General features: G+C 40.4%; 1 protein-coding gene across 2 annotated transcripts in view; it reads left to right on the top strand.

Annotated features, from left to right (window-relative positions):
- DYM (dymeclin) overlaps positions 1-27,158 on the top strand; it is a 231,561-nt gene that overhangs the window by 145,450 nt on the left and 58,953 nt on the right. For both annotated transcript variants that reach the window (XM_062017992.1, XM_062017993.1), the window contains one exon: positions 12,116-12,218. In XM_062017992.1, the coding sequence (XP_061873976.1) occupies positions 12,116-12,218 (103 nt within the window). The remainder of the gene's footprint in view (positions 1-12,115; positions 12,219-27,158) is intronic.

The following is a 27,158-nucleotide window of genomic DNA, read 5'->3' as shown; positions in this document are numbered from 1 at the left end:
TATCGGTTTTCCCACCAATTTCGAGACTTGAGTGTACGTGTCTGAAGGCAATAAAATAGCCTCTATTTAGAATGATAAGTTCAGAAGTGAATAAGGTAACCTGGGGTGATGCTGTATGTGGGAAATAGTGACCTTTTTCCTACTGGAAAAAGTAATGAGCAGTAACTTTGAAGTGTCAGCCTAAAATAAAACCTTTCTCTTACATAAGGAATGCCCATGGAATGTTTCTGAATCTTAGCGGGTAATGTCTCTAACACCTTTTTAGGAACAAAATTAAAAGCCCTGACAGGCAAACTACAGTGAAGGAACAGGATTACATTTGAGCTCTGGCAAGGTTGGGTTACGAAACATGAGTAAGACATGCTTTTTTGCTATATTTGGGAAGTCAAAGACAGAGTTCCTTCAGGATGCTGACAATCTTTTTCATAGAATTGTGGGGTTGGAAGGGACCTTTAGAGCTCATCCAGTCCAACCCCCCTGCCAAAGCAGGTCCCACCTAGATCAGGTCACACAGCAATGTGGCCAGGTGAGTCTTGAAGACCTCCAAGGAAGGAGCCTGTAACAACTGTTACATGTCCTTGGTCTATATTTACACAGGTTGTTTTTCCCTTTTACATCTTTTTTTTAAGAGCTGTAGGACAACGGGGAGAAAAATCAGCAAACTCTCCAAATTCCAGATGTAATGTTAGGAAGGGCAGCTTTACTGTTCATGGTAAAGGAGCACAGAAAGTGAAGCAGATGAAAGGTCTTGGCGCTATTTCTAATGCGTGTGTAGGAATGGTTGTGAGTGCTGTTGAGAGACTGTAGCTGTTAGGAGGAAACAAATAAAGAAAATAAGGAGAAAAGTGGAATAAAAGGAATTAAGGAAAATGCTGTGAGCTGGCTTCCCAAGAAGCTGGCACATCGCTTTGTGCTCTACTGGGAAGCACACAGTGGGCCTTCCTAAAGCAAAGTTAACCTCCACATGGATCATTAACTGCAACTATTTCCATAGTGGACTGAACTCTTACGAAATGCTTCATTATCCCTTGTTTTGTTCAACATCTGCTGCTGTTAGCTTCTGACTGATACTAAAATCCTTTAAAGAAAATATGGTGGTTAATTTTTATAAAAACAAACAAAAAATATCATTTTTGAGAAGTGTTTTCTTTCAGTGATGTTGATCTTTTTCAAGACAAAAACACCTATTTTTTGCAGGTTTTGCAGGTTTATATCTGGGTACATATCCACGGAAACTCAACAAAGGTTATTGCTGTTGACATTACAATGAAAGATGCAGACAATTATTGTTTGTGGTATTTATTTATAAAGCACACCGTTGTTTTACAGCAAATGTTTAGTGGTAGAGATTAAACTTTATCTTGGTATTGAAAACTATTTAATAAATTACATTATTTGACATCGTTGCACATTTTTCTTACATTTTTTCCTTTTTTCAAGTAGTAGTACCTTCATGTGTCTCTGAAAATTAAGTGTTTCAATCATTTCAAAACGTGTGTACCAGCCTCTCAGTGCTTTCTGCAGACAGAAGTAGTATTTCCAACAGATATCTCTTTTAGAGGTCGTGCTTATCTGTATGTAAGTGCAGATATTTCTGTTGCACCAAACACTGTAGTGTGCATTTTGAGTTCATGCTGAAGTGTTGTAATTTTTTAAGAGAAAACTCTGTATTCTTTTCAATGTATTTCATGGGGGTTGACCTACTGCAGAGCAGCTCTGCAGAGAGAGACCAAGGAGTCCTGGTTGATAATAAATTTACCATGAGCTAGCAACATGCCCTCGTGGGCAAGAAGCCAATGGCAGCCTGGGGACATCAAGAAGAGTGTGGCCAGCAGGTTGAGGGAGCTTCTCCTTCCCCTCTGCTCTGCCCTGGTGAGACCTCATGTGTAGTTCTGTGTCCAGTTCTGGGCTCCCCAGCTCCAGAGGGACAGGGAACTGCTGGAGAGAGGCCAGTGCAGGGCCACCAAGATGATCAGGGGACTGGAGCATCTTACTGATGAGGAAAGGCTGCGGGAACTGGGGCTTTTTAGTCTGGAGAAGAGGAGACTGAGGGGAGATCTCGTTGACAAATATCTCAGTGGTGGGTGTCAGGAGATTGGGACAGCACTTTTTTCTGTTGTATCCAGTGACAGGACAAGGGGTGATGGGATGAAGCTGGAACACAAAAAGTTCCATTTAAACATACAGAAGAACTATTTCACTGTTCAGTGAGGGAGCCCTGGCCCAGGCTGCCCAGGGAGGGTGTGGAGGCTCCTTCCTTGGAGGGCTTCAAAACCCACCTGGACATGTTCTGTGTGACCTGATCTAGGTGAACCTGCTTTGGCAGAGGATTGAATTGGATGATCTCTAAAGGTCCCTTCCAGCCCCTACCATTCTGTGACTCTGTGATTCTATGATTCATGTCCAACATAATGTATTCACGAAGGAATGCATAAGTAAGAGTTGAAAATGGCCTAGATATTCTTTATTTGCTGGTTTAAACATGGGTTCCATGGGAAATATAAATTACACATCTCAGTCACACAAATACAGACTTTGGCTTTTTAAAACATCATCAGAGGGAATCCCTTTGGATTCAAATCCTTCCTCTTGGGGTGTGAGAGGTGGGAGAACTTGGATACTAAATTTGGAGCTGCGATTTGCCTACCAAGAAAGAATAGCTGCCTCGTGAAATTGTAGGGGAGCAAACTGCTGCTCTGACTTTGCAGTAGTGCAGCTCAAAATATCCTTTTTCTTTTTCATCCCTAGAAATACGGTTAGAACTAGATATTTGGTATCACTGACAATGTCACTAACAGAGTGGATGAAGATGCACTCTGCTGAAGGAGGTTGTAATAAATTGAATTTTGCAGATTACGTTTTACACATTTACTACGTTAAAAAGAGTAGATTGCCTTGATAACATTGTATTTCGCTCAAAGTTTAGGAAATAATAGATTAAGGTCGTCTATCAACAACCTTTGCTTTGAAAAGCAAAGCTACAGCCTGTAGTTAAGTGAGCACACATTGTTTTTCGTTCTGAAACAGCGTATTCAGCAAATGGAGCATTATTCACCGATTTTGTAAAAATCATCTTTATTCCCTGAGTGGCCCCAGGACACACTGAAGAGCACATGCCATCTGGAAGACAAGACATGTTAATTTCCTTAATTAGTGATATTTTTTTTCCAGCCCCATGATACTTAACAGTTTTTTCAGTGGTTCACAAGTACAGAGAAAATACAAAATATATACAGATTTGGCTTTGAAAGTAATTACTATCCATTGTGAACATTTATAGAAGTTATCTACGGATAGAAATGCATACTATTTCACGTTTTCTTTCTTTGTAGGGTTTTAGAAGTCTTGAAATTATCTCATGGGTTATGCAAGAGAAGGTCCTTGCATCTCAAATCGTGTTTGGGAGCACACCTCAGCAGTGGGACCTGTGTCTAGTTAGAATTTGTGGTCATTTCTATAAGGTCCCTCACAATAGCGTTACAGTAGAATCCTGATAGATGCAACCGATTGTCCTATTTCCCCCAAAAAATACTCCAGTTTGTTAAAATGGGTTTGTCTCGATAGGGTAATTAAACTAATTAGGGAGAGGCACATGAATGCTTTCCATGGCTTTTAGTGGAAAGCTTTTAGGATCACCTAGGAGGGAGGAAGGCATGATCAGGAGGGACACTTGACTGAAGAGAAGGTCAGTGCATCAGCAAAACAATAAAACTCATTCCTATGGAGCTAGAATGGTGGAGAGGACAGGGCTTTGAAGAAAAGAAAGGTGGGGAAAAGGAAGGGGAGGTGTAAGACAAAACTAATATGATCTGTCTACAGCACCATAATGTGTCTTTCTAGCAGCTTGTTTCTTGTTCTGCTGCTTCAAAATTGAAACTCGGTTTTGTGAAGTTAGGTCAAAGCCATGATGTCATTTCCAAAGCTCAAGGAAGAATGTATAGAATGATTCTTTTTCAAGGCACTGGCAAGCCAAACCCACACCAGTGGTGTTGTTGTAAGGACAGAGTACAGTGCTAGCAGTGAGGACTTGCAGTGAGGAGGCACAGTTCAAGACTCATTGCTTAAGTCTTGGCCTAAAGAGGGCTGCTAGCAATGCACATACCCTGCGATCTGCTTATGAACAAGTCTGTTAACTCCTAACATGGATCCAGACTCTTTCCTGGCAGGGTGAGTACTGAGAGGCACAGTGATTTTTCCTTCTGTGTCGCAATGACCCAAATATATATATATAAATGTGTATAAACAAAGCCATGCCAAATAAAAGCTGCTCAGAGGATAAAGATTTGGACCTAAATATTGCATGGCCATGATGTCTTTTTAATTTTCTTGTTGTTGTTTCATTGTTCAGAGTCTAGGGTTTTGGGTGGGAGTTTAGCTGAGGCTGTTTTCTCCAGCAATTTCCTTCAGTTCTCACCCACAGTTTTGTCCTAATTCAAGACAAATGTCGTCCCTCAGCAGCTATGAAACACTTATCATATTGAATTAAGAGCAAGTGGATGAAATGGAAATGCCGTGGACCCAGTTCAATACTCTTATGATAACAGGACGAACACGGGGAATATTGAAAGGAATTACAGTCATGCTTTGAAACACCCAAGGCAGATTCAGGGATATTTAGCTTAGAGTCAACCTTTTAATTACCTTTACAAACGTATCTTCTGTTTATCCTGGACTACATATTTTACTCCCTATAGCTTTAAATCTTCCTTAATTTTATTTGACACTTGCCACTCTCCTGGTTACAGAACAAAATTGCAGCAGATATACAGTGCTTGGCTAAGTGCCATGTAGGATTTGAGTGGGGGATTTCAGTCTATGGTAGATCACAGTCTGGCTATTGAGTTTATACTTCAATATGTGGAGGTAGGAAAATGTTTCTACGTGATGCTCCTTGTAGAATCATAGAATGGTAGAGGTTGGAAGGGACCTTTAGAGATCATCCAGTCCAACCCCCCTGCAGAAGCAGATTCACCTAGATCAGGTCACACAGGAACGTGTCCAAGTGGGTCTTGAAGCCCTCCAAGGAAGGAGCCTCCACACCTTCCCTGCACTGGCCTCTATCCAGCAGTTCCCTGTCCCTCTTGAGCTGGGGAGCCCAGAACTAGACACAGGACTCCAGATGAGGCATCAGCAGGGCAGAGCCAAAGGGGAGAAGAACCTCCCTTGACCTGCTGCCCACACTCTTCTTGATGCCCCCAGGGTGCCATTGGCTTCTTGCCCACGAGGACGTGTTGCTGGCTCATTTAGTTTATTAGTCCTCACCTGAGTCTGTTCTTTAAGTGGAGCTACATGGATGTTACTTGTAAAACCAGACAAAAGGGGGATGAAATTATCTGTACCAAGGCACAGGGGAAGGTTTTTACTGCTTTCTCTTTCTTTTACTTCATTAGTGATGGGAACATCTATTTCCCAACATCTTGGGAAAGTGGCCATGAGCTGCCTAACAATTTATACCTTCAGTTGAAAAATATGTTTCCTACTCTCTGCAAATTAAACTCTCAGCTTACTTTTGTAAATATTTACTTTTGTCTCACCACATTAAATTCCTTGCTTCCATGTTTTTTCTAGTGTCTGTTGTCTTTTCTATTCCATTTTAACAGGAAGTCCTCTTTGTTAATAAAAAGCCCTCATTAGTTGCTCTAAGTTATGTCTGAATTTGCTTACACTCATGCCACACATATAAAGTGACTGTTTTTCTGCTTAATTCTGCAAAATTTTGAATGTCTTCATAGTGTGTAAATTACAGGTCTCTGTTCATATGGAAGCAGTGGCAGCTAATAGAATACTCTTTTAAAACTGAGAAGCTTTTGTAGTGAACTAAAGATGTCTTGAAGCACTTCATTTATTGTGATCAAGTTCAGGACTGTAGAATTTAAAAAAGAGCCTTTATTGGTAGCTATTTAGCAGGAAGATGGGACAGAAATCATTTGTTTGCCCACGTCACCTTGAAATCATTTCTGGTGCTTTGGGATTTGCCCTGAAGTAAGAGGCAGCTGAGATAAGGGGACACAAACATGGGATTTTGAGAAGGCAGTAGACAAGAAAAGTCAAAGTCAGATCAACAACCAGCCAAGCCATACTGTGGCAATAGCAGCCTCGTATGGACCTTTTGTTACCTGGGAGAAACCTTTTTCATCCTTGATCCTTTAAATATTCTTTAGCGAATCAGTTTGTTGGTCAGAGGTTGTGGAGTCTCCTCTTGAGGTTTTTCCTGCATCCTCTGATGGAGGGGAACCTGCTTTAGGAGGAGATTGGACTGGATGAACTCTAGAGATCCTTTCCAACTCCTACCATTCTGTGGTGCTCCTACAAACCATTTTATTTGCATACATGAGCTCTGTGGAGGCTGCACAGCATAATTCTCTTGGCTTCACATCATCTCCACAAGCCAGATAGATTTAATAGTAAATACAGCAGAGCTTCATCCAGGAGCAGTTAATCCTGCTTCACTTTACAAGATTAGAAAAGGAGATATGAAGTCCATTCTGATTTTCTGTTTAGCAAAAATTTTGATATCTTACTTGATTAGCTTCTCTTTCCTGGCATCCCAGATGTCTCCCAGGCATTAGAGCTGGGCTCAAGGAGCTGAGATCAGTGTCCCTCCATGGAGTAAATTGCCCCACATAGCCCTTGAAGTTCTCCATGGCTATTCTGTCTTGTTATTTCTATTTATTGCAACTTGGATAATTGAAATGCAAAGTGCCTCAAGGGCTCTTCAGTAGACATAGGCATCTGGGGACTTAGTGAGTTTTTTCTGTGCTTATTCATGTTAAATGGATTTCTCCCAAGGCCTGGTTCCTTAAGTGCTTACAGATCACTTCTCTGTCGCCTGCAGGAAGGCTGCTCCACTGCTCCTACTCCACTTTCTTGTGACCAGTCCCCACGTATAGACTCTAGGAAAATGCATTTCTCAAATATGGTATAAAACAACACAGTGCCTTTGTTTTGATGGAACCTCACACAGGACCATAGATGAACCATCATTCCAAGAGATGAATGGTTCATGTCCCTCGCTTGGAAATACGTCGTGGAAGCTTCTTACCCAGTACATCTCTAGAGCTCCCATTAAAAAGAAAAGTAAAAACCAAGAAGTCTTGCTTACATATACAGGAACTGAAGTATGGTTTTAACCTTTAGATGTCAGGTTTCAAAACAAAGCTATTTTTAGAGCCTTCTGTACAAAGGAGTTGTGGGGGTTTTTTCTGATGTGATTGTGGCTTTCATACAGGCATTGTAAAATCCTATTGTTTGGGGAGTATTTGCATAACATGGTTTTGGTGTTTAGGGCTTATATTTAATTCTTTAAAATTGAGAACAATAGTACATTTAGCATGTGTATGAGAGTGGAGAGAAGGAACAGCACCGCGTGTTGCTGAATTGTTTGAGAACATTCATCATCAAATTTTTTGGTCCATGTAACTGGGGTTTTTTCCTTCACCAGATAGTGGTTTCTGTGTGTGTGCAAGTATACTCCTTTTGTTTGTGGCATAATTCTGAGCTGGGAGAGTGAGTAGAAAAGATTTAGACTGTCTGAATTTCCAAGCTTCAAATCAGTTATGTTGAGCAGCATTTCAGTCATAGAAACATCACACGTTTGGGTTGGAAGAGACCTTAAAGTTCATCTAGTCCAACCCCATGCCATGGGCAGGGACACCTTCCACTGGCCTAGGTTGTTCCAAGCCCCATCCAACCTGCCCTTGGACACTGCCAGGGATGGAGCAGCCGCAGCCTCTCTGGGCAGCCTGTGCCAGGGCTCACCGCCCTCACAGGGAACAGCTTCCTAATATCTAAGTCTCCTTCTTTCAGTTTAAAGCCATCACTCTTTGTCCTGTCCCTACAGGCCCTTGTAAAAAGTGTCTCTCTGGCTTTCTTGTAGACCCTTTTAGGTACCATGAAGCTGCTCTGAGGTCCTTAAGTAATTCTTTTCTTGCATTTCTCTGCTTAGCACATATAGAAAACGATAAAATATTCACAAATTTTTCTCCCTGAGAAGCTCACTAGTGGTTGGTATTGGGAGAGGTCCTGTCATACTCCTTTTTTCTGTCCTATAGTCTGACCTTCCTCTGCTAGAATGGCCTGCTTGTCTCCCACTCTTTGACAGTGCCCCGTTCTTTCAGGCTTCCATCTCTTTCTTTGTGTCATAGCATCAGTCTAAGCTCAACTTACACACTTGACATTGTCATCCTGCTTACTTTCTCAAAATAAGGTATGCTGGTACCTTTCCTTCCCATTGTGTGAAGTTTTCAGACAGCTCCAGGTTTTGGCGGATTCTAATTTTGGGTTTACTTTCAAGTTTAATTTTAATTACCGTATCTTTTTCTTTTCCCCATATTTTTTAGTTGCAGAAGTTCCATTTTATACTTTCATTTTTTGCGTGTGAGGATTGTACTTTATTAGCTGTTTCCATCTGCTGTAAATCAGACTTTTCTGCAGAACTTGCAGAGTTTTTTCTTTGTTCATGATTGTTGGCTTGTGATTTTTTTGGTGGACCGAGAAGAATGTTGTTAAATGAGTTTCTCTATTTTCTTATTTGATCCGCAGCTTTTGTAGAATTGGCTTTTTGGAAGCGTTAAATTCATACATTGCTGGTTTGAGTTTTATTGTGTGTGCAAATAGCACATAATCAAATCACTTGTATTTAAGCAGCCATTACTGTTTAGTCAGTAATCATTTTTTTATTGATTGAGATTCGGCCTTGTGTTAAATTAAAAACTTCATTTGTATAGAGGGAGTCACCAGTGCTTTCTTAATTCCTAACAATCAGAAACACAAGACTCTGAGATTGGCTGATTCAAAGGTCTGTAGTAGATGCCAGCTGTTATTTCATCTTACTGTTATTCCAACCTATTATCTTACTTACTAAACATTTGTCCATAAGGACTTTTGTGAGTGAGAGCTGGACAGTGGTACCAAGAGTTTCCATTGTTCTCAACATAATTTGTTGTTATTACAATGTGTCCTTAGTGAGTGAGACCTGTGACTAAGACAGGTGAGGGAAATTTGGGAGACAGTCTTTATTTCCCCTCCTACATGAACTGGCACTTGTTTCTTGTCCGTTATTATTCTTGTGTTATTCATGCCTTAAAGATCAAAGCCTTACAGACACTGAAGATGTCACTGTCATAAAATCACGCCTTTCCTTTCGAAGGCAATGCTTGCTAGTGGTAAAATATATCTATGAGCTTGATTTCATGCAAATACCTCTTGAGGATTCTTACAAATTCTGATTGATACTTTAAAAATGAAGTTAATATTTATCGATGTTGTTTTCAAAGAGGGAGATAGGGACCTGAGTGAATTACTTGATGGTGAAGTTTTACACCAGTTAATGAGGCAACACTTCTTCCTTTGGAGCTCCAGATGAATCAGTTAATCACATTATCAGGCCTTAATTTTTTTCTGTTTAGTTGCAGTGTTTCTGTGGAGCTCTTTCAGATCACTTTGGGTGCAGTTCTACAAAATGTTTTTATTCTCAGTATAAAAAGTTCCTGCCTACGTGTCTCTGTCTTTATGATCCTCTAAGGGATGGTTCTTTTGGAAGGATAAACAATTTGTAAAGAAGAGAATTGTGTAGAGTTTTTTTTTAACCTGAATATTGATATTCTGGGCAGCAGTCCCAAAGAAGTGCCTCAGCACAGGTATGAAGGTGATGAGATGTGTCAGGGAAGCGAAACTTTGCAAGGGGAAGCCACAGTGCCAAAGATAATGTGTAATAGATTGTACTCTCTCGCTGCTGCTTTGGAAGTAGAAATCAGCTTATGCCATAAACAAACACTCTACACTACACTTAATTTTTTTTAAAAGAGAAAATATTTAAGGAAGCAAAAATAGGATATAAAGAAATAGTCTTCTGTCCTTTTCCCTTCTACTTTTTTCCAGTTCTCTGCACTTCTGCCAGAGAAAATAAATTTGCTCTTCTCTAATGCGGTTCCATGCAGAATGCCAATGTATGTGCATTTTCCCCTTCACATCTATTGGATAAATCACAGATTCAAAACCCTCATCCTGCTTCTTTGTTTATGTTTAAATTTCCATTATACTCCAAGTAATCTATGTATTTTGGAGAAGAATCGGAAAGCTGTTGGAAGTCCTTTTCATTCTAAATTCTTCCTCTTTGTGAAATTGTCTGTGTCTTCTGAAGCAGACAGACACTAGATATAACTTGTTCTTGCTGCATGCCCGCCCCCCATAAGCATCACCAGTATGTTTTTAACCGATTATTCTGTCTCCACAGCACTAGATGGTGCTGATGACAGTATCTCTGAAACTTTCAAAAATACCAGTGATTTGAAAAGTGGGACTTTTGATTGAGACCAAGGACCAGTTTGCAAATCCAAATTTTTCAGATAGCAGATTATGAGAGGAGGAAAAAGGAGGAAAGCCTACTAATATTTCTTATTTCTATGTGGCTTCTTCCCTTTTTGGCAGGGAATGTTCTGTAGGTTTAGATTAATAGCTGTAAGTTAGTGGAAGGTTGACATTTGGCCACAGGAGTGAGGCTCTGTTGGATAACACAAAGGAAGAAATAAAACTTCAGTTTTCATGATGTCAAATACATTGTGTTATCCTGAAAACAGCAGAGGTTCTCAGTCCTCATAACCACCATGAAGGTCTTGTGTCTCACCTTGTTGTATCAGTGCAGTTACGATTATCACTGAGGATAGTACCCAAGGGCTCTCACAGGGGGTAATTAGATGCTTTGAGTGTGGTGAAGATTGTCCTTCAAAGGAAGCTGTTAATCTGTTCTGAGAAATATCTGACTGAAGAGGTGTTGGGAAATAGAGTTTATTGAGTTGACTCTCAAGAGGTAAGATGTAGCCTTGAGAAGCGTGATTAATTCCTTGTGGCGGTGAGAAGAGTTAGAAAAGCTTTTCCTGAGGCTCTTGGCTCATTGACTAGCACAATGGCACAAGGAAGGATCCAAGGAATCTACCATCTGTGAAAGATGACAATATCAATGATACATTTTAAGTAAAGAGGCACTCTTCAAAACGTTGAGCATCATTTCTTGAGGCAGGAAAGCTTTCCAAGCACATGCTTCCAGCCACTGAAGCTGTCCCTCTAGCTCCAAGAAACAGGGACTATCTAGAATAGAACACTTTTTTAATTACTAAACTGGCTTTAACAGCTTGTCACTGAATCTGGTGAACAAAGAATCTGCCATTGTTCCTTGTCTTAAGTGTAGCCAGCTCCAAGAGCAGCATGTTCAGACATTATCAAGTTTTGTTTCTCAAGGCGGCTTTTTACTCTCTGAGGACCAACACAGTCATCCTAGGAAAGCCTGATAGTCCTGCAATGCTCCAAAAAGAAACCAGAAGATATTTTAAATATAGAAATTCAGGAGTAGGGAAAGTGGGTTATCTGTGAATTGAAAATCATGGTTGAGGTGTGCAGTGAATTTGACTCCTTGAAGCTGCTGAGCACTATTTAGTGGCCTTTGTCCACTGCTTCTGCTTCCTTCTGATCTGCCCTTGCACTTCTGCAGGCAAGCTACATTCTCCTTTTATATCTGATTATACCATCCTCTTGAGTGTCATTGCCATGCTTTTTTTTCCCAAATGCATGAAAAAGTGTTAATTTAGTTGGTTTATTTGTGTACATAAACAGGTAATACGTTAAGCTAAGGTGACGCTTTATTCCTTGACTTAAGTTTAAATAAATTTGAAAACAACATGTACTAGTAAAATCCCTGAACTCTCTTTATGACTTGTGCCATACTCTTTTTGAACTAAGCAAATAGGGTATTGAAGTGGCTGAAGGACATGTTGCATGAGGTGCTGCACATAAAGAAAATGCATTCCAGCAAACACATATTGGTTACGAACTAAAACTGCATGTATGACATTCCTTCTGCTACAGTTTGACTGTGAACATATGATGTTCTTTATGTCATTTATTGTACAGAATATTTGTGATTCAAATTCTGCCATCGCTTGGCCCAGATGTTAAAATAAATAAATAAATTCTGGAGCTGTTGTGCGTTGCATTTAAAAATCCCCTTATTCAAGTTTGTGAGTGTAATAAAACATCTCTTCTGTCTGTGTAGTCTCAACTATTTCAGAACATTATGGGGAACTTATTTTAATATTTTTTTCCTTTTTTTTCCCCTTTCCAGTTTGTTTTCTTTGTTGTCTAAAAAACACAACAAAGTGCTCGAGCAAGCCACTCAGTCCCTGAGAGGTTCCCTCAGTACAAATGACTCTCCGCTGCCTGATTACGTAAGTATCAAACTTTGTGTTTTAGTAGGTGCTTCGAAACAGCAGTGGTACATCCCTAAATCTGCAAAGATTTGTCAAAACATGTGGCAGCTGAGCAACCACCACCACCAGAATGCAGGAACCTGTATGAATGATGTCACGTCTGAAACATCTTTAAAAAAGAAAAAGAAATGCACTTAGAAATGGCAAAACAAAACCACAACTATTCATAGCGAAGAGACTTACTGTACCCTGTCAGCTTGTAGTTCTCGAGTCATTTGTATTTCAGGATGTTTAAATCATACCATTGAAAGACATTATTTTGAAGAACAGGGCTTTGGCATCCACAGTATGTTAAAATGCCTCCAAAAGATTGAAACAATTCCCAGTGAGTCTTTGGAGGAATCATGGGGTAAATTAGTATGTTTTGCACACACGGATACATCCAGTCCTCTTCAGTTTACCCAGCCAATACCCACAGATAGGCAACAATTTTGTAATTTAATTGCATGGCTTGTTGAAAAACCTCTAGTTTCGGTACAAGGAGACCTTGAATAATACCTTTGTATTACTGAAGTGTTTTCAGTGTGTACTCGTCTGAACTCTCACTGCAGTACTGTGTAACAAACAACAAAAAAAGTGATTTATCTGTTGCTGGGGATTTTTGAGGATGAAAGTGGAACAACTGTTTTATTTTCTGTGTGAATATGTGTTCCAGGATGTATCTGTCTGAGACTTTATGTAACATACTACTATAACATTAAGTATAAAAGTACCTAAAAGCAGAGTTTGTGTAAGAGTTTAACTTTTTAACTAGCCAGGTTTCTCAACCTGCATCATTTAGTTACTGTTACTGGCAGGTACCATATAAACTGGAGACACTGTTGTTCAGAGACATACAGGTTTATAAAGCACATGAATCACAGGTTTTTCCTCTGTGTTCCTGCTGCCTTTCAATGCTTTGATTCATGTACAGCTCCTTACAGCACCTGTAGTTTTAGGGCTTCTGGTTTCTCTCCTGGAAGTTTTTCTCTGACACTTAATTTTTAGAACGGGAAACATTTCAGCAAGAACCCCCTCAAGTTGGTTTCTGGCTAAAGAACAGGAGATCCCACTTCTGTTTGCCTGTTAACATGGCACACAGGCTGGATAAAGCTCTTTCATCTGCATGGGCACAAACAACTGAAGCCCCAAGGTTTCAGACATCTTGGAGAAGATTTGGTGATCCATTTCCACGGGTTCACTTCTCAAGGAATAGGAACTCATGGTGCAGGGGCTCCGATGGTTCTGAGGACTGCAGCGTTTTGGTTGTGTTGAGCATTCAGCTGAGTGTTGTGATTGATAATGTTGCTGAGGCTTTATTTCTCAGAGACAATTAACCCCACTGTCATACCTGGGTCCGGCTTAAGCAATTACACTGCTACATGTTCGTATTCCTTCTGTGATCTCATGCCTCTTTGCTGAGCTGTCCTCGAGAGCTATGGTGCTTCAGCTGGCTTCCAGAGCAAAGGGACGTTGCTTTGGTGGAAGCGACAGCTTGTTATGCCTGAAGTGGATCATGTCGTGTAACACGTCATGGGATAGTTCTGCATAATGTGCAGTATCACAGCCCAAAGGGCTGAATGAACACTTGGGACTGGGTTTATGGGCAAAGAGGCTCCATAAACCAGAACTGCTGCTAAAGGCTTTGTATTTTGAAACTAACCTCAGAGAAATTGTAGGTTCTTGATTAAATAACTGTCAACCGTTTCCACATGCCTAGAGAATAGGAGTGAAATTTTTAACACTAACTTATTACCCGGATTAGGTGACTGCAGTGGTATGTGGCCTGCTGTCAGAAGATGGGCATGGATATTAAATTCAAGCTGTAACTTCTAGAGGCTGGGAGATGAGTAGATGGTTTTGAAAGGACTCTTCAAACCCAGACCATTCTGTGCTTTATGGAGAGAGATCCTAGTATTTTCTTCCCTACACAAAAAAAGTACCATCCCCACCGTGTAGTGGAAACAGCATGACACACACACATATGTTTGTAAAAGGGCCAACAGAAATAAATAACATCTTACAATCATCATCATAGAATGGTAGGAGTTGGAAGAGATGTTTACAGATGATCTACTCCAACCTGTCTACTAAAGCAAGTCCACCTAGATCAGGTCGCACAGGAATGAGTCCAGGCGGGTTCTGAAAACCTTCCGAGAAGGAGCCTCCACAGCCTCCCTGGGCAGCCTGGGCCAGGGCTCCCTCACCTCACAGTGACAGAGGGGTTTTTTTATGTTTAAGTGGAATTGTTTGTGTTCCATCTTCTTTTCATTACCCTTTGCCTTGCCACTAGTTTATTATCACCCAGCACTCCCAGGTCTCTCTCTGCAGAGCTGCTCTCCAGCAGGTCACCCCCAGCCTGTGCTGGGACAGAGGGTTGTTCCTTCCCAGCTGCAAGACTCTGCACTTGTCCTTGTTGAACCTCATGACGTTCCTCTCTGCCCAACTCTCAAGCCGGTCGAGATCATGCTGACTGGCAGCACAGCCTCTGGGGAATCAGCCAGTGCTCCCAGTTTGGTGCCAGCAGGGAACTTGCTGAGGGTCCCTCTGTCCCCTCATCCAGGTGACTGATGAAACTGTTGAACAAGACTGGCCCCAGAACCCATCCCTGTGCAACTCCACTGGCCACAGGCCTCCAACTTGACTCTGTGTCATTGATCACCACCCTCTGGACTCTCATTCAGCCAACTCTCCATCCACCTCACCTCCACTCATCCAAGCCACACTGCCTGAGCTTTCTGAGGAGGATGTTGTGGGAGACAGTGTCAAAAGCCTTGCTGAAGTCAAGGCAGATGACATTCTTTGCTCTCCTCTCATCTAGCCATCCGGTTATGCACTCATAGAAGGCATCAGGTTGGTCAACAGGATTTCCCCTTGCTGAATCCATGTTGACTCCCTCTGATAACCACCTTTTCCTTCATATGTTCAGTGATAACACTCAGGATGAGTCATTCCATCACTTTTCCAGGGATAGAGGTGAGGCTGACTGGCCTGGAGTTTCCTGGGTCATCCTTCCTGCCCCTTTTGCAGCCTGCAGTGACATTGGCCTTGCTCCAGCCCTCAGGCACCTCGTCTGTGCTCCATGATTGTCCAAAAATGATGGAGAGAGGCTTAGCAATCACATCAGCCAGCTCCCTCAGCACTCTTGGATGCATCCCATCAGGACTCAGTAACTTATAAGCATTAAGCCTGGCCAAAAAGTCTTTAACCTCTTCGTCTTCTACCCAGGGCAAGTCCTCTGCTGTCCTGGCCATCTTGTTATCCTTACTGGACTGGGCTTCCCGAGGGCCGGCCTTGGCCATAAAGACTGAAGCAAAGAAGGCATTCAGTAGTTCAGTCTTCTCTCTGTTCAGCCACATGTCCACATTCCCCCTTGTCTTCCTTCTGCTGCTGATGTACCTGAAAAACCCCTTCTTGTTTTCCTTTAATTTCCTGGCCAGGTTTAATTCTAGAAGGACTTTGGCCTTCCTAGTTGTACCGCCGCATGCTCTGGCACTGTTCCTATACTCTTCCCATGAAACCAGGCCCTTTTTCCATAGGTCTTGCCTATGAGCTTATCTTGAGGCTTTGTAATCATTTGTGAGTACTAAACTTTGAGAAACAAATTATGGTAAATGCTGTGTGTTCTTACTTAGAGCCAGAAAGAATATGGAAAGGGAGACAGTTTATTTATGGTGCTAAGAATATACTGGGATTCCCCTTCACTATGTTTCTTCTGGTCCCATCATGAGTGTGTGCTGTAGCCTACTCCCAGTTCTCTGGTGTACCAACGAAGCTGTGAATATCTTTCTCTGAACTAGAACAGGGAACTTGACCCCGTTGGCTTTTAGATTGTTCTTGTTGAGGTTTTCTGGGCTTAAAAACAGAAAAGAAGGAGTTGTTTCATTTATTAAGGCTGCATCAGTTTCCTGTCACCTTCCCATGGCCAGTGGATTCAGGACCAGGATGGAGAAGCCAGCAGGAAAGACAGAAGAGTCCCATTATTAGAGCATCATCTCAGGGACAGGATCTTTGGTTAGACCAATTCTCACGCCAGTTTGTTTACTAGTTGTTTAATAAGCTGCATTACTAAGCTTTATTTTCATAGCAGCAACGACCAATTTTGAAACATCACATTGGTCAAGTTGTCTTTATCTCCAGGCTTGAGGAAAAATCCTGTCAGTTTTTTTTATTGCTTTCTTACATTCAGTGAGAGCAAAATTGCTAACAAACAAGAAAACTGCTAATAAAATAATTGAGACCTTTTTTTCCCTTCAGTTCAAATCAAGACCAATTACTTAAGCAAACATGTCAATGGTTTTCTCTTTGATTTTATCGCAATTAAATGTAATTTGTTAAATACTAGATAGTTAACGGCATAACAGGAGGCATGCTAACTTCTCTTGAGAAGTAGCATGTCAGATATGTTGTCAGAGCTACCATCTACCGAAATGATTGTCTTTTAAGCATTTCATAGCATTGTCTGCAGTTTTGGAGCACTTCCACACTTTTTACCCTGCACTTGGTAACAAGAGAATGTCCTTAACTGTTTCTAGGAAGCGAGGGGACAAAGAGAGAACATTTTGACATTTGGCTAGCTTACGTCGAAGGTTCAGAATTCTCTTGCTGATGTAAGGAAAGAAAATGTGCTTAATGCAAAAATTGAAGAAAATAAATATCAAATGTAGGATTAGTTTTGAATTCAAATACTTTTGGCGTGTATCATCAGTTGGGTATGTATTTGGCTGCATAGCTTTTGATTTGATTTCTTGATTTCTTTCAGCGTTATCTAATGCAGCACAGAGACAAAGGATTTTACATCAGTGGAGGCCCAAACTCTTGTTTACTGGTGGTGGACGTGAAAGCTTAGTAGTTAAACAAAAACTTTGGAGCATGTTTTGAGAATCTCTCAACACCCAGGGCAGGGGTCACATTTCTGACCATCCTGCACTGCCATTGCTGAAAGCTCTTCTCTCTGCCATCCACAGGGATTTTACCTACAGCTTTCAATTGTGTTAATGGAACCATATTTGCAGAAATTAGGGTCGGTCAGATAGTCACTAGCCATATAGGAAAAAACCTAAAATTCACTTAATTTCCTTTTTTTTCTCTTCCCTTTCTAAATTTTGGCCTTTATAAAAAAAGGGGGCATTTTTTCTATCCAGATGAAGCTTAACTGTGTTAGGAAAAATCCTAAAAACAATCGCACTGGGTATCTTAAATTATTTCATCTATAGGACTGTCACTTAACCAGCACTTTGATGGTGGAGGATTTCTGTCAGGTATTGAAACAATGATGTCATGCAGTGTTAGAATTTTCCTATTTACAAATGTATTCTCTGAGTACCTGAAGAGACATTATTTAACTCCCTGCCCAAAGTCTGCTGTTCAGGTATAGAAATAATTGCATGTTGGTAATGAAAAGGGAAAAAATGTAAAGGATATGCATGCAGTGAGCTGTGTGTATGTATGTAAGCCAGGTTAGATGAGCTTGGAGCAACCTGGGCTAGTGGAAGGTGTCCGTACCCATGGCAAGGGGTTGCAACTAGATGAGATTTAAGGACCCTCCGTACACAAACCATTCTATGATTTTATTTTATATATATATATAAAGCCTGCAGTAGCAAAGCCTGGTGATAATGGGACAGTTCCCAGTCAGAGCTGACTATTTTCCCAGCTCCTTACCAGTTAAATCTACCTGCTGTGCAGAGCTGGTGTTCTACAAAGGCTTGGAATTCTGTGAATGTCAGTGAGTCTTTCTCTCATCTGACATCAAGAATTAAACTTTGCATTTGGATGATTAGATTTCTGGTTTGTTTTTGGGGTGGGGTTCTTTGTCTCCTCAGTTTGTCCTCCATAGTGGACTAAATAAAGTTCGATATTCAGATTCTTCTTTGATTTATCCTTGATTTAAATGGTAAATAGAAAGCAGCTGTCTATTTAAGCATCTAACTCTTGAAACTCCTAGGCCCCTCGAGCATCATCTGGAAATAATGTAGCTTGTAAAACAAAGCTAAGAAGAAAAAGCAATGTTTGTTTTATGTGGGATGAATGACTTCAGTTGGGGTCCTTCTAATTCGGCCATTATGAGGGTTATTAAAAAACAGTACTACAAAAGTGGTTTCAAGAAAAAGAATTTTCTCTTTTGTAACTTGTGCCTTCTTATTACAGTTGATTATATTCAAAGTACTTCATAAATAGTTCTTCATTTTAGTTTCTCCAACAGAGAACTAACCTAATCTCCCTCCTCTATGAGGGTAGATGTTAAAAGGTTTTCCTGTTTCATTTGCTCTCTAGGAAGAAGTTGTGTTTTATAAGTAATATAAATTCATATTTGTCTTCTAAATTTGGGATTGCTGGAATAGGTAGAATAAGGTCTATGAACTGCAGTATTAGCTGTCTTGTAAACACAGTGAAACGATTCTAAAAAGAACTGACTGAAGTCAGCCTTATCTTCAATATACACAGTTCAGTTGTGGCCTTGCTAAACAACTACAGCAAAACCAATATTCTAGAAATATGTAACACTTGTAGACTGAAATCTCTGATCCATGATATTTGTCTACCATAAAAATCTTTTCTGTCCCTTTCGTGGCACTCACCAGAGCTTTTCCATGTAATGGTTTGGTGTTTTAGTTAAGGTTGAAGACATACATCTTCAAAGGATGTCCTGCAAATAAGTTAACAGTTTTAGTCTATCTGCCACATAGAAAACAAGCATTTAATTTTATATCAAGCTAATCACTTACCGAATGTTACGTTCAACATGCTGCAGCTTTGTCTGATTTTTTTTCTCGTTAATTATCTAAAGAACTGGTTTCATGCACAACTGTGCCACCAGACATGAGTTCCTATAAATGTGTGGTACTGTGAAGAAATAGGAAGTTTCCCCTGCTGTCATCTGATGACTTTGGTAATGATGCAGAAATGAAATTAAACCCTCTTCCAAGTAAACTGGTTGGCCATAACAGAGTTACTGTGATGCAATTAATGTTGTTTAGCTGGTAGTCTATAAAAATACTGCTTAGTGTTAACTGATCTGAACATACAAAATGCATACGAGCTGTTTAGTTGCAGAATTGAAAACACCATTGGCAGAATGGAACAAGTTTTATCAAATTAGATCAAAACTCCTAATTGAGGTACATCCATATTTGACAAATACAGGGTGGAGAGGAAAAAAAGTTTGTCATAACATTTCTACAAAACTCAGAAGCCACTCACTTTTCACCAGAAGCGCTGGCTATATCTCTTAAATACTCTTTTTCTAATGTTATCTTCCATTTTTTTTCTGTAACTAACACAGATTTTTTTGTTTCATTAGCCATGTATTGTTAATAATCTAAAAAACTTCATTTTTGTGTGTGAAGTTTTAGATCCTTTTGTTGTCTACAGTAATAAACTTGAAATATGATCATACATTGTTTTTTAGGGTATGGTTTACCAGAATCATAGAATCACAGAATGGTGGGGGTTGGAAGGGACCTTTACAGATCATCCAGTCCAACCTCCCTGCAGAAGCAGATCAACCTAGATCAGGTCACACAGGGACATGTCCAGGAGGGTCTTGAAGCCCTCCAAGGAAGGAGCCTCCACACCCTCCCTGGGCAGCCTGGGCCAGGGCTCCCTCACCTCAAAAGTAAAACAGTTTGTTCTTATATTTAAATGAAACTTTTTGTGTTCCAGTTTCATCCCATCACCCCTTGTCCTGTTGCTAGATACCATTGAAAAAAAGTGCTGTCCCAGCCTCCTGACACCCACCATTGAGATATTTGTCACTATTAATGAGCTCCCCCCTCAGTCTCCTCTTCTCTAAACAGCCCCAGGTTCCGCAGCCTTTCCTCACAAGGAAGATGTTCCAGTCCCCTGATCATCTTGGTGTCCCTGCACTGGCCTCTCTCCAGCAGTTCCCTGTCCCTCTGGAGCTGGGGAGCCCAGAACTGGACACAGGACTCCAGATGAGGCCTCAGCAGGGCAGAGCAGGGTAAACTAATGTATTTTAATGCTTTGTATGGTGTGTAGATTTTCGCAATAGAAGTTGCATTTAATAGGAGAATTGCCTTGTTTTGCATAAAATTACCTTCTTTTAGATTACTGTGAGTTGATGGCTCATGACAGAAGTGACATTTGCAATATCAGGTTATTCTTGGCTATACTGTCTCTAGTATTGAGCCAGAGGCCTATAAATACACTTTCTAAATATTAGTCATACCCTCCTTCAGATGAATTATATTTTAGTTTGAAGAATATTACTCCTACTTATCTCCCTATTTTTATATCATTAAAAAATAGGAATTTCAGAATAGACCAAAATAACCAATGTAACCCAAATCTAAAGCAATTTTGTATCGAGTGATAGCCAAATTCTGCGGTACTGTCTGAATTCTTCATCATTTCATTCCTTGAAATGAATCTGAGACTTTCCTAAAAAAAATGCTGCATAAATTATCCTTAAACTGAAAGAACAACCTATCCTAAAACTCTGGGAAAGATGTCAGTGAAGTTCAGTCTACTTAAACTTCCATACGTTAGTGAGAAGAACTAACAGTTATTTGCCGTTGACCTTTGTGTTATTGTATCTTTAATAACGTGCTGTGGTTGAAGGCTTTTTGGACAAATGTGCTGAAGAACATCAAGATGCTCTTCAAAAAAGATGCTCTTCTCTCATCGTTCACGAGTTGTACAGAAGTCTCATTGGTGTCTGGTATTACAGAAATTGCATTAAGCCTTCTTTGTCTTAGAAATTCTCAATGTTTTGGAAGAAAAGTGGGAAAATTGCTGTTTTTTTCTTTTTTAAAGAATGTTTAGTGTGGCAGCAGCCTCTGATGATCATCTGGTTGAAAATCTTTCATTCTTCAGATTTATGAGACATTGGAAGAAGCAGACAGCTTCTGACACGAGTAAATTAGCTGACCAACTAAAGTATTTTTAAAAGCCAGTTAGTGTGGTCTTTACACACATTTGAAGGAAGCTTAAACATCAATTTTTTTAAGTCAGTTTCCTCTTTTAATAGTTCTATAGGTTTAGGACATTGCTATTGTTGTGCAGTAAAGGGTATAAATTATGGCATTTGTTTGCATTTTTGTACTTAAAATACATGGTTTTAGTATTACCACTTACATGAGTGTCCTTAAAAGAGAAAGTGTGGCAAACGCCTGTAGTACAAGAGGTAATGAGGAAGTTCCCCCCTGTGAGGGCAGTGAGACTCTGGCACAGACTGCCCAGAGAGGCTGTGGCTGTCTCATCCCTGACAGTGTCCAAGGGCAGGTTGGATGGGGCTTGGAGCAACCTAAGCTAGTGGAAGCTCTCCCTGTCCATGACAGGGAGTAGGATCAGGGTGAACTTTAAGGTCCCTTGCAGCCCAAACCGTTCTATGATTTTTTGAAGATGTGTGGGCTAGTTCAGAAACAGATAAGCACCACCTCAGGGTCTCTTCACACCTCCCTAAATTAAGCAGTGGAATTTTGTATGCTGTTTTCTCTACTGTGCATCTACTTACATTGTGTTTGAGAGAGCTGGCAGCCTGCTGCAAAGATGGGATTTTATGAGGGCTTGAGGTGTGATACAACATAAGCTATAGATAGAATATGTGATGTATTAAAAGGAAGACTTCACAGGTCTCTCTGTAAATACTGTTACTGCCTTGTAAGCCAACATTTTCTCATCTCAGACTAGTGATGTTTGTTTTAGTGCTTGGATGAAAAAAGTAACAGTACTGATCTTCGGGAGCATCTTTCTTTGCTGGTTTTGGTCTTCAGCTGCTTTTCGTGCTGCCTCCTTCACACAAGTTCAGAGCTTTTCAGTAGAAGTTGATTGTTCTGGATGGTTGGGCTTTGTCAAACCTCCATAGGCAAACACAAAACCCCAGTGCAGTAGTTCTCTAAAGAGTAGGATTTATTTTTGTAACTGCAATGTATTTCAACAATGTAGTAAAACAAACTTTTAGTGTTCCTAAAGCAAGGTTTTGATTGAAAAATGTCGTGCTTAAACCCCAGAAGTATGTTACCATATGTTATAAACATCTCAGTGATTCATTTTTAAACATGCAGCCATATAAAGTAAAGGAAATGGATGCAGAAGAAAGTCTGTTCAGACCCTTTTAGGTTGTTTGGTACTAAATACTTAACTGGAATTGGAATCTTTTTACACTACTTTTTCTATGTGAAATATTGAAGAAATCTTTGATGCTTCACTTTCTATTTTCAACTTCCTGTCTCTGTATTTTCCAGGAACACTTATGGAATGATCAGTGGGGTCTGGGAACTCTTTTTACTTGTTTTAAGAAAAGTCATTCCATCTGTATCAAAAAGTATTAACAAGTTGTTTAAAAAACAGCACAACAGAGGTCTTTAGATTCCCTTACTTCAGAGTGCTATTAATTGGAATTGGAAAGACAGACAGAGAAAATGAGAGAAATGAAGGTAAATTGAGACAGTGATTTTTGAAGGAGATGGTGAGAAGAAGATAGTTGATAAAGTCAGGTATGAAATTGTTCAGGTGCTCAAATCCATCTGAACATCAAGAAGTGAAAACAGGACCATTTTTGACCTCAGCAGAGTCACATTTATTTCGTTTGTGTCAAAGTCACAGAAGCAAAGTCTCATCAACTTAGAATTTATTTTCCTGGAGAGATATTATCCACTTGAACAGCAAAGTACACATTTCACCGAGGGCAAGCTTTCCCACTAATGGCCGTTGTTAACTTGCATGGACATTGTAGGCAATGTTAACTGCTGTTAATTGGCAGTGTGAGTGGTCATGGGACCAAATGATGGCAAGAGAGAAAGAAGCATATTTTTAAGGGGAATGAGTCAAATAAGGTGGAAAGACTGTCTAGGTGAAAAAGAAAATGGGATGGAGACTGAAAAGAATTTATACAGGCAGAAATTGAAAACAAAAAGGACCCTGCCAGGGCTGGTTCATCTCCAGCTATATGTAAGAAATATCCCATGGAGCAAAATAAGCCACATTGATGATGATTCTTATCACCTGGCTTGAAGATAAATGTAAAACAGAGAATTTTAATGTGTGTCCTTAATGATAGAGAAAGGTTATTGTTTTTGGTGAAATAACTAGGGGAAACGTGTCAAAGCACACAAAGAGTATATTTGAAAGAGACGGAAATTTAGAATAATCTGTTTTCCATGTTTACTGAGTTCTTTAAAGTCACCCTAATGTTTTTCATGGTGTAATTAGAAGAACAAACTTTTAGTTCTCTTTCAAGTAACCAGCATTTCTCTTAAGTTTCTCATTTCTTTGTAGTTGAGGAACTAAGCAGGATAGAGGAGTACATTGCACATTTCATACCATAAATCAGATTTTGTAAATAGGGTTTCCTCCACAGAATGCGTTGATCACAGAAATAAAACCCAGAAACTGAAGACACGTTATCAATTCTTGATGTGCTGTCTGTTGGATACGAACATAATGGTTCAAGGGCTCTGTGTGATGATAGCTATGTGAACCTGTAATTAAGGAACATGTTAACACAAGTACACTGGGATAAGGGGATGCCTATGCTTTTAGACCAAGGTCTGGTTTTTGAGGGTTTAATCTTCAGCTTTAATTTTAAAGCAAAGGCATTCAGATTAACACATAAATAAATACTCCTCTTTTTTTCTTGATTTATACCAATGTAACATTTTCAGTGTTTCTAACCTAACAGTCATATTCTACATCTGTTCATTTGCTGGTGAAATACCAAACCAAAAGGCATTTTGGAGAAGTATCTTTTAAAGCATTCATAACAAGAAGAAGCTCTAATATGTTACTGTTATATAATCCTTCCGTGTTCTTACCCCAGTACTGCTGGGAGATGTCTGTAATTGCCTACACTGGTCTGAAACAAAGTTGAGATGAGTCAGATACTTTTTTTCATTGCCCTTTAGTACTGGAATCTTGTGGAGGTTTTCCAGAAGTGCTCTTGCACATATTTCAGATTGAGCCTGGGCTGAATGAGCTGTGTCTCCAAAGACACCGAGTTCTGCTGCATTTTTCTTGATATGAAGTTGGTACAGTGTGTACAGAGGCTGTTCAGCCTTTGTGTGGGCTAATACAAACTCTTGACCTTAAAGAAGCTGGGTTGAGAGAGGTTCTCCTCCCCCTCTACTCTGCCCTCTTCAGACTGCATATAGAATATTGTCTCCAGTTCTGGGCCCCTCAGTTCCAGAATCACAGGGAGCTGCTGCAGAGAGCTCAGTACAGGGCCATCAAGATGATTAGAGGACTGGAGCATCTGCCCCGTGATGAAAGGCTGAGGGAGCTGGGGCTCTGTAGCTTGGAGGAGACTGAGGGGTGACCTCACTCATGGTTACAAATACATAAAGGGTGGGTGTCAGGAGGCTGGAGCCAGGCTGTGCTCAGGGATGGCCAATGACAGGACAAGGGGCAACGGGTACAAGCTGGAACAGAAGAGGTCCCAAAAAACCACAAGGAAGAGTTTCTTCCCTGTTGAGGTGAGGGAGCACTGGCAGGGGCTGCCCAGATGGGCTGTGGAGGCTCCTTCTCTGGAGTCATCCAAACCCAGCTGTATGAGTTCCTGTGTGACCTACTCTAGGTGGTCCCGCTCTGGCAAGGTTGGACTAGACGATCTCTCGAGGTCCCTTCCAACCCTTCTCTCAGTTCTGGGTTTTCTAAATGTCAGGTAAAGGTTCAGTTTTCAGCATTCAGGCTACAGCTGCCATGTGCTTCCAGGCCATTGTGCTGGAAGTGGAGCAGTGGTCATCAGCTTCTGTGTTTATCAGAATTGATGCAGTGTCCAGGGGAATGCATTTGAAAAAAAAAAAAAGATGGAATGTGTTAAAAACAACATTTAAATTAGAAGTTTCTCCATTGATTTGGTTAACCTGCTCAGCTCTCAGAAGGCTGTTTCTCATCTTCCTGTTTGCGTTTTATTCAACTAGAGAAAGCAGTTCTTGAATTTGCTTATGGAGGTTTTACAAGCCCACCTTTATAGAACAAATGATACTACAACTAGCAATGACTAGTTTTGAAGAGGTATAAAGACCAATAATGCAGTTTTTCATAGAATCACAGAATGGTAAGGGTTGGAAGGGACCTCCAGAGATTAATCCAGTCCAACCCCCCCTGCTAAAGCACGTCCCACCTAGATCAGGTCACACAGGAACACGTCCAGGTGGGTTTGGAAACCTTCAGAGAAGGAGCCTCCATACCCTCCCTGGGCAGCCTGTGCCAGGGCTCCCTCACCCACACAGTAGAATAGGTTTTTCTTAGGTTTAAATGGAACTTTTTGTGTTCCAGCTTCTTTCCATCACCCCTTGTCCTGTCACCAAATACAACAGACAAAAGTGCTGCCCCAACCTCCTGACACCCACCATTTAGATATTTGTAACTATTAATGATCTCCCCTCTCAGTCTCCTCTTCTCCAGACTAAACATCCCCAGGTCCCACAGCCTTTCCTCATAAGGAAGATGCTCCAAGATGCTGTATGGAATCATAGAACTGTTGGAATAGAAAAGACCTTTAAGATCAAGTCCAACCTCTTAGAAACACTACCAAAGGCCACCACCGAACCATGTCCCTTTTTTTTTCCTTTTTAAACCGTTTTCTTTTTACTGTGATAAGTTTCTCTTGTGTTTGTTCATCCCTCCCCTTTAATTTTCAAAATATTTAACACTGCTGAAAGAATTACTGTAGTATGTATGAAAAGAGAGTTGTGTTTCTGAATTACTCTTGTAGACATACTGCTATACCTTAATATATCAGAAGAAATTAAAGCTCTCTCCATGATTTATCTTCAGCTACTCTCCATGATTTATCCTCAGCTCTTGGGTGAAATGATTGCTGCAAACCAGCATATTCCTGCTGACAACAGTTTGGGAGTCTTATACTGTAATTCCTTACCAAGTGTCAGTTACCTGGGACCTGACATTTTTTATCATGCACTGCAAGTATTTAAGAAGTGGTAATGTGCAAAGAGTACTGCACTATCACCAAAAGCTTTCTGTTTGTGTACTGTCACCTTCTGTATGAACAACAGAATGTCAAATCAACCTCTTTTATTATTATTATGAATTATTATTAATGTCTTACCCTTGCAGAGATTTTTCTTGTTTGGGCACACTGCTGAGGCACAGGAGGAATGCTCAGTGGCCTCAGCAGTAACACTGCTTCACTTGCTTCCTTGACATTCCCCAAATTGCAATGATGGAAACATCCGCTCTGCAAACTCCTTCTGACTTTCTGATGTCTCCCACAGAAATTTCAATAGCAATTTTCACCCTAAGGGCAAGAATACAGTCTGTTGGCTGCTGAGTGTGGAGAGCAGCACTGACTTTTCCCACTGACATCCTGTGCGTCGTGAGGACTAGAGATCTTCTGCTTGGATAGAATGGAAATTACAGAAACTTGTTGCAGTCTATGTTTATTATTGAAGATTTGCATTCCACAGTCTCACTTGTGGTGTTTCTTCTCTTAAGTAGGGTCAAAATTATTCAGAGTGGTGCTTTCAGTGAAAGATGACTGTCGTAGTTCCAAGGCAGTGATGGTTTTGAGATGTCCTGGTAAAGATGCTGAACCACAGGACTGAATCATTGAGGAGCCAGTAGAGAGCTTCTGAATTCGTCATCTGTGCAGCTGACAGTTTTAGTTAAGGGATTGGTATTTGTTCAGTTAGTTTTGATACTTTCTCAATTAAAATTGCTTAGTCACTAAAAGTATGTCCTGAAAATCTGTAGCACTGGGTGATATTATTGAATGGCAGCAGTTGGTTCCTTGGAAATATGCTCTTAGATATGTGTGTATATATAGATATTTTGCAATGAATGGCATACTTCTTACTGCCAAACATACCAAGGATGAAAAGTATAGTTGATCATATAGTCAGAGATGATGCTGAGACTGTAAAGAACTGGTGGATAGATTACATTCCTGTGACTGATGTACTATATGGAAGAAAGTTTGGGAGGTGTGAAGGGAAA

Source organism: Colius striatus, chromosome Z, assembly GCF_028858725.1.
Source record: "Colius striatus isolate bColStr4 chromosome Z, bColStr4.1.hap1, whole genome shotgun sequence".
Lineage (NCBI taxonomy): Eukaryota > Metazoa > Chordata > Aves > Coliiformes > Coliidae > Colius > Colius striatus.
The sequence above is the reverse complement of the archived record's forward strand: the minus strand, read 5'-3'. Positions and strand labels throughout refer to the sequence as shown.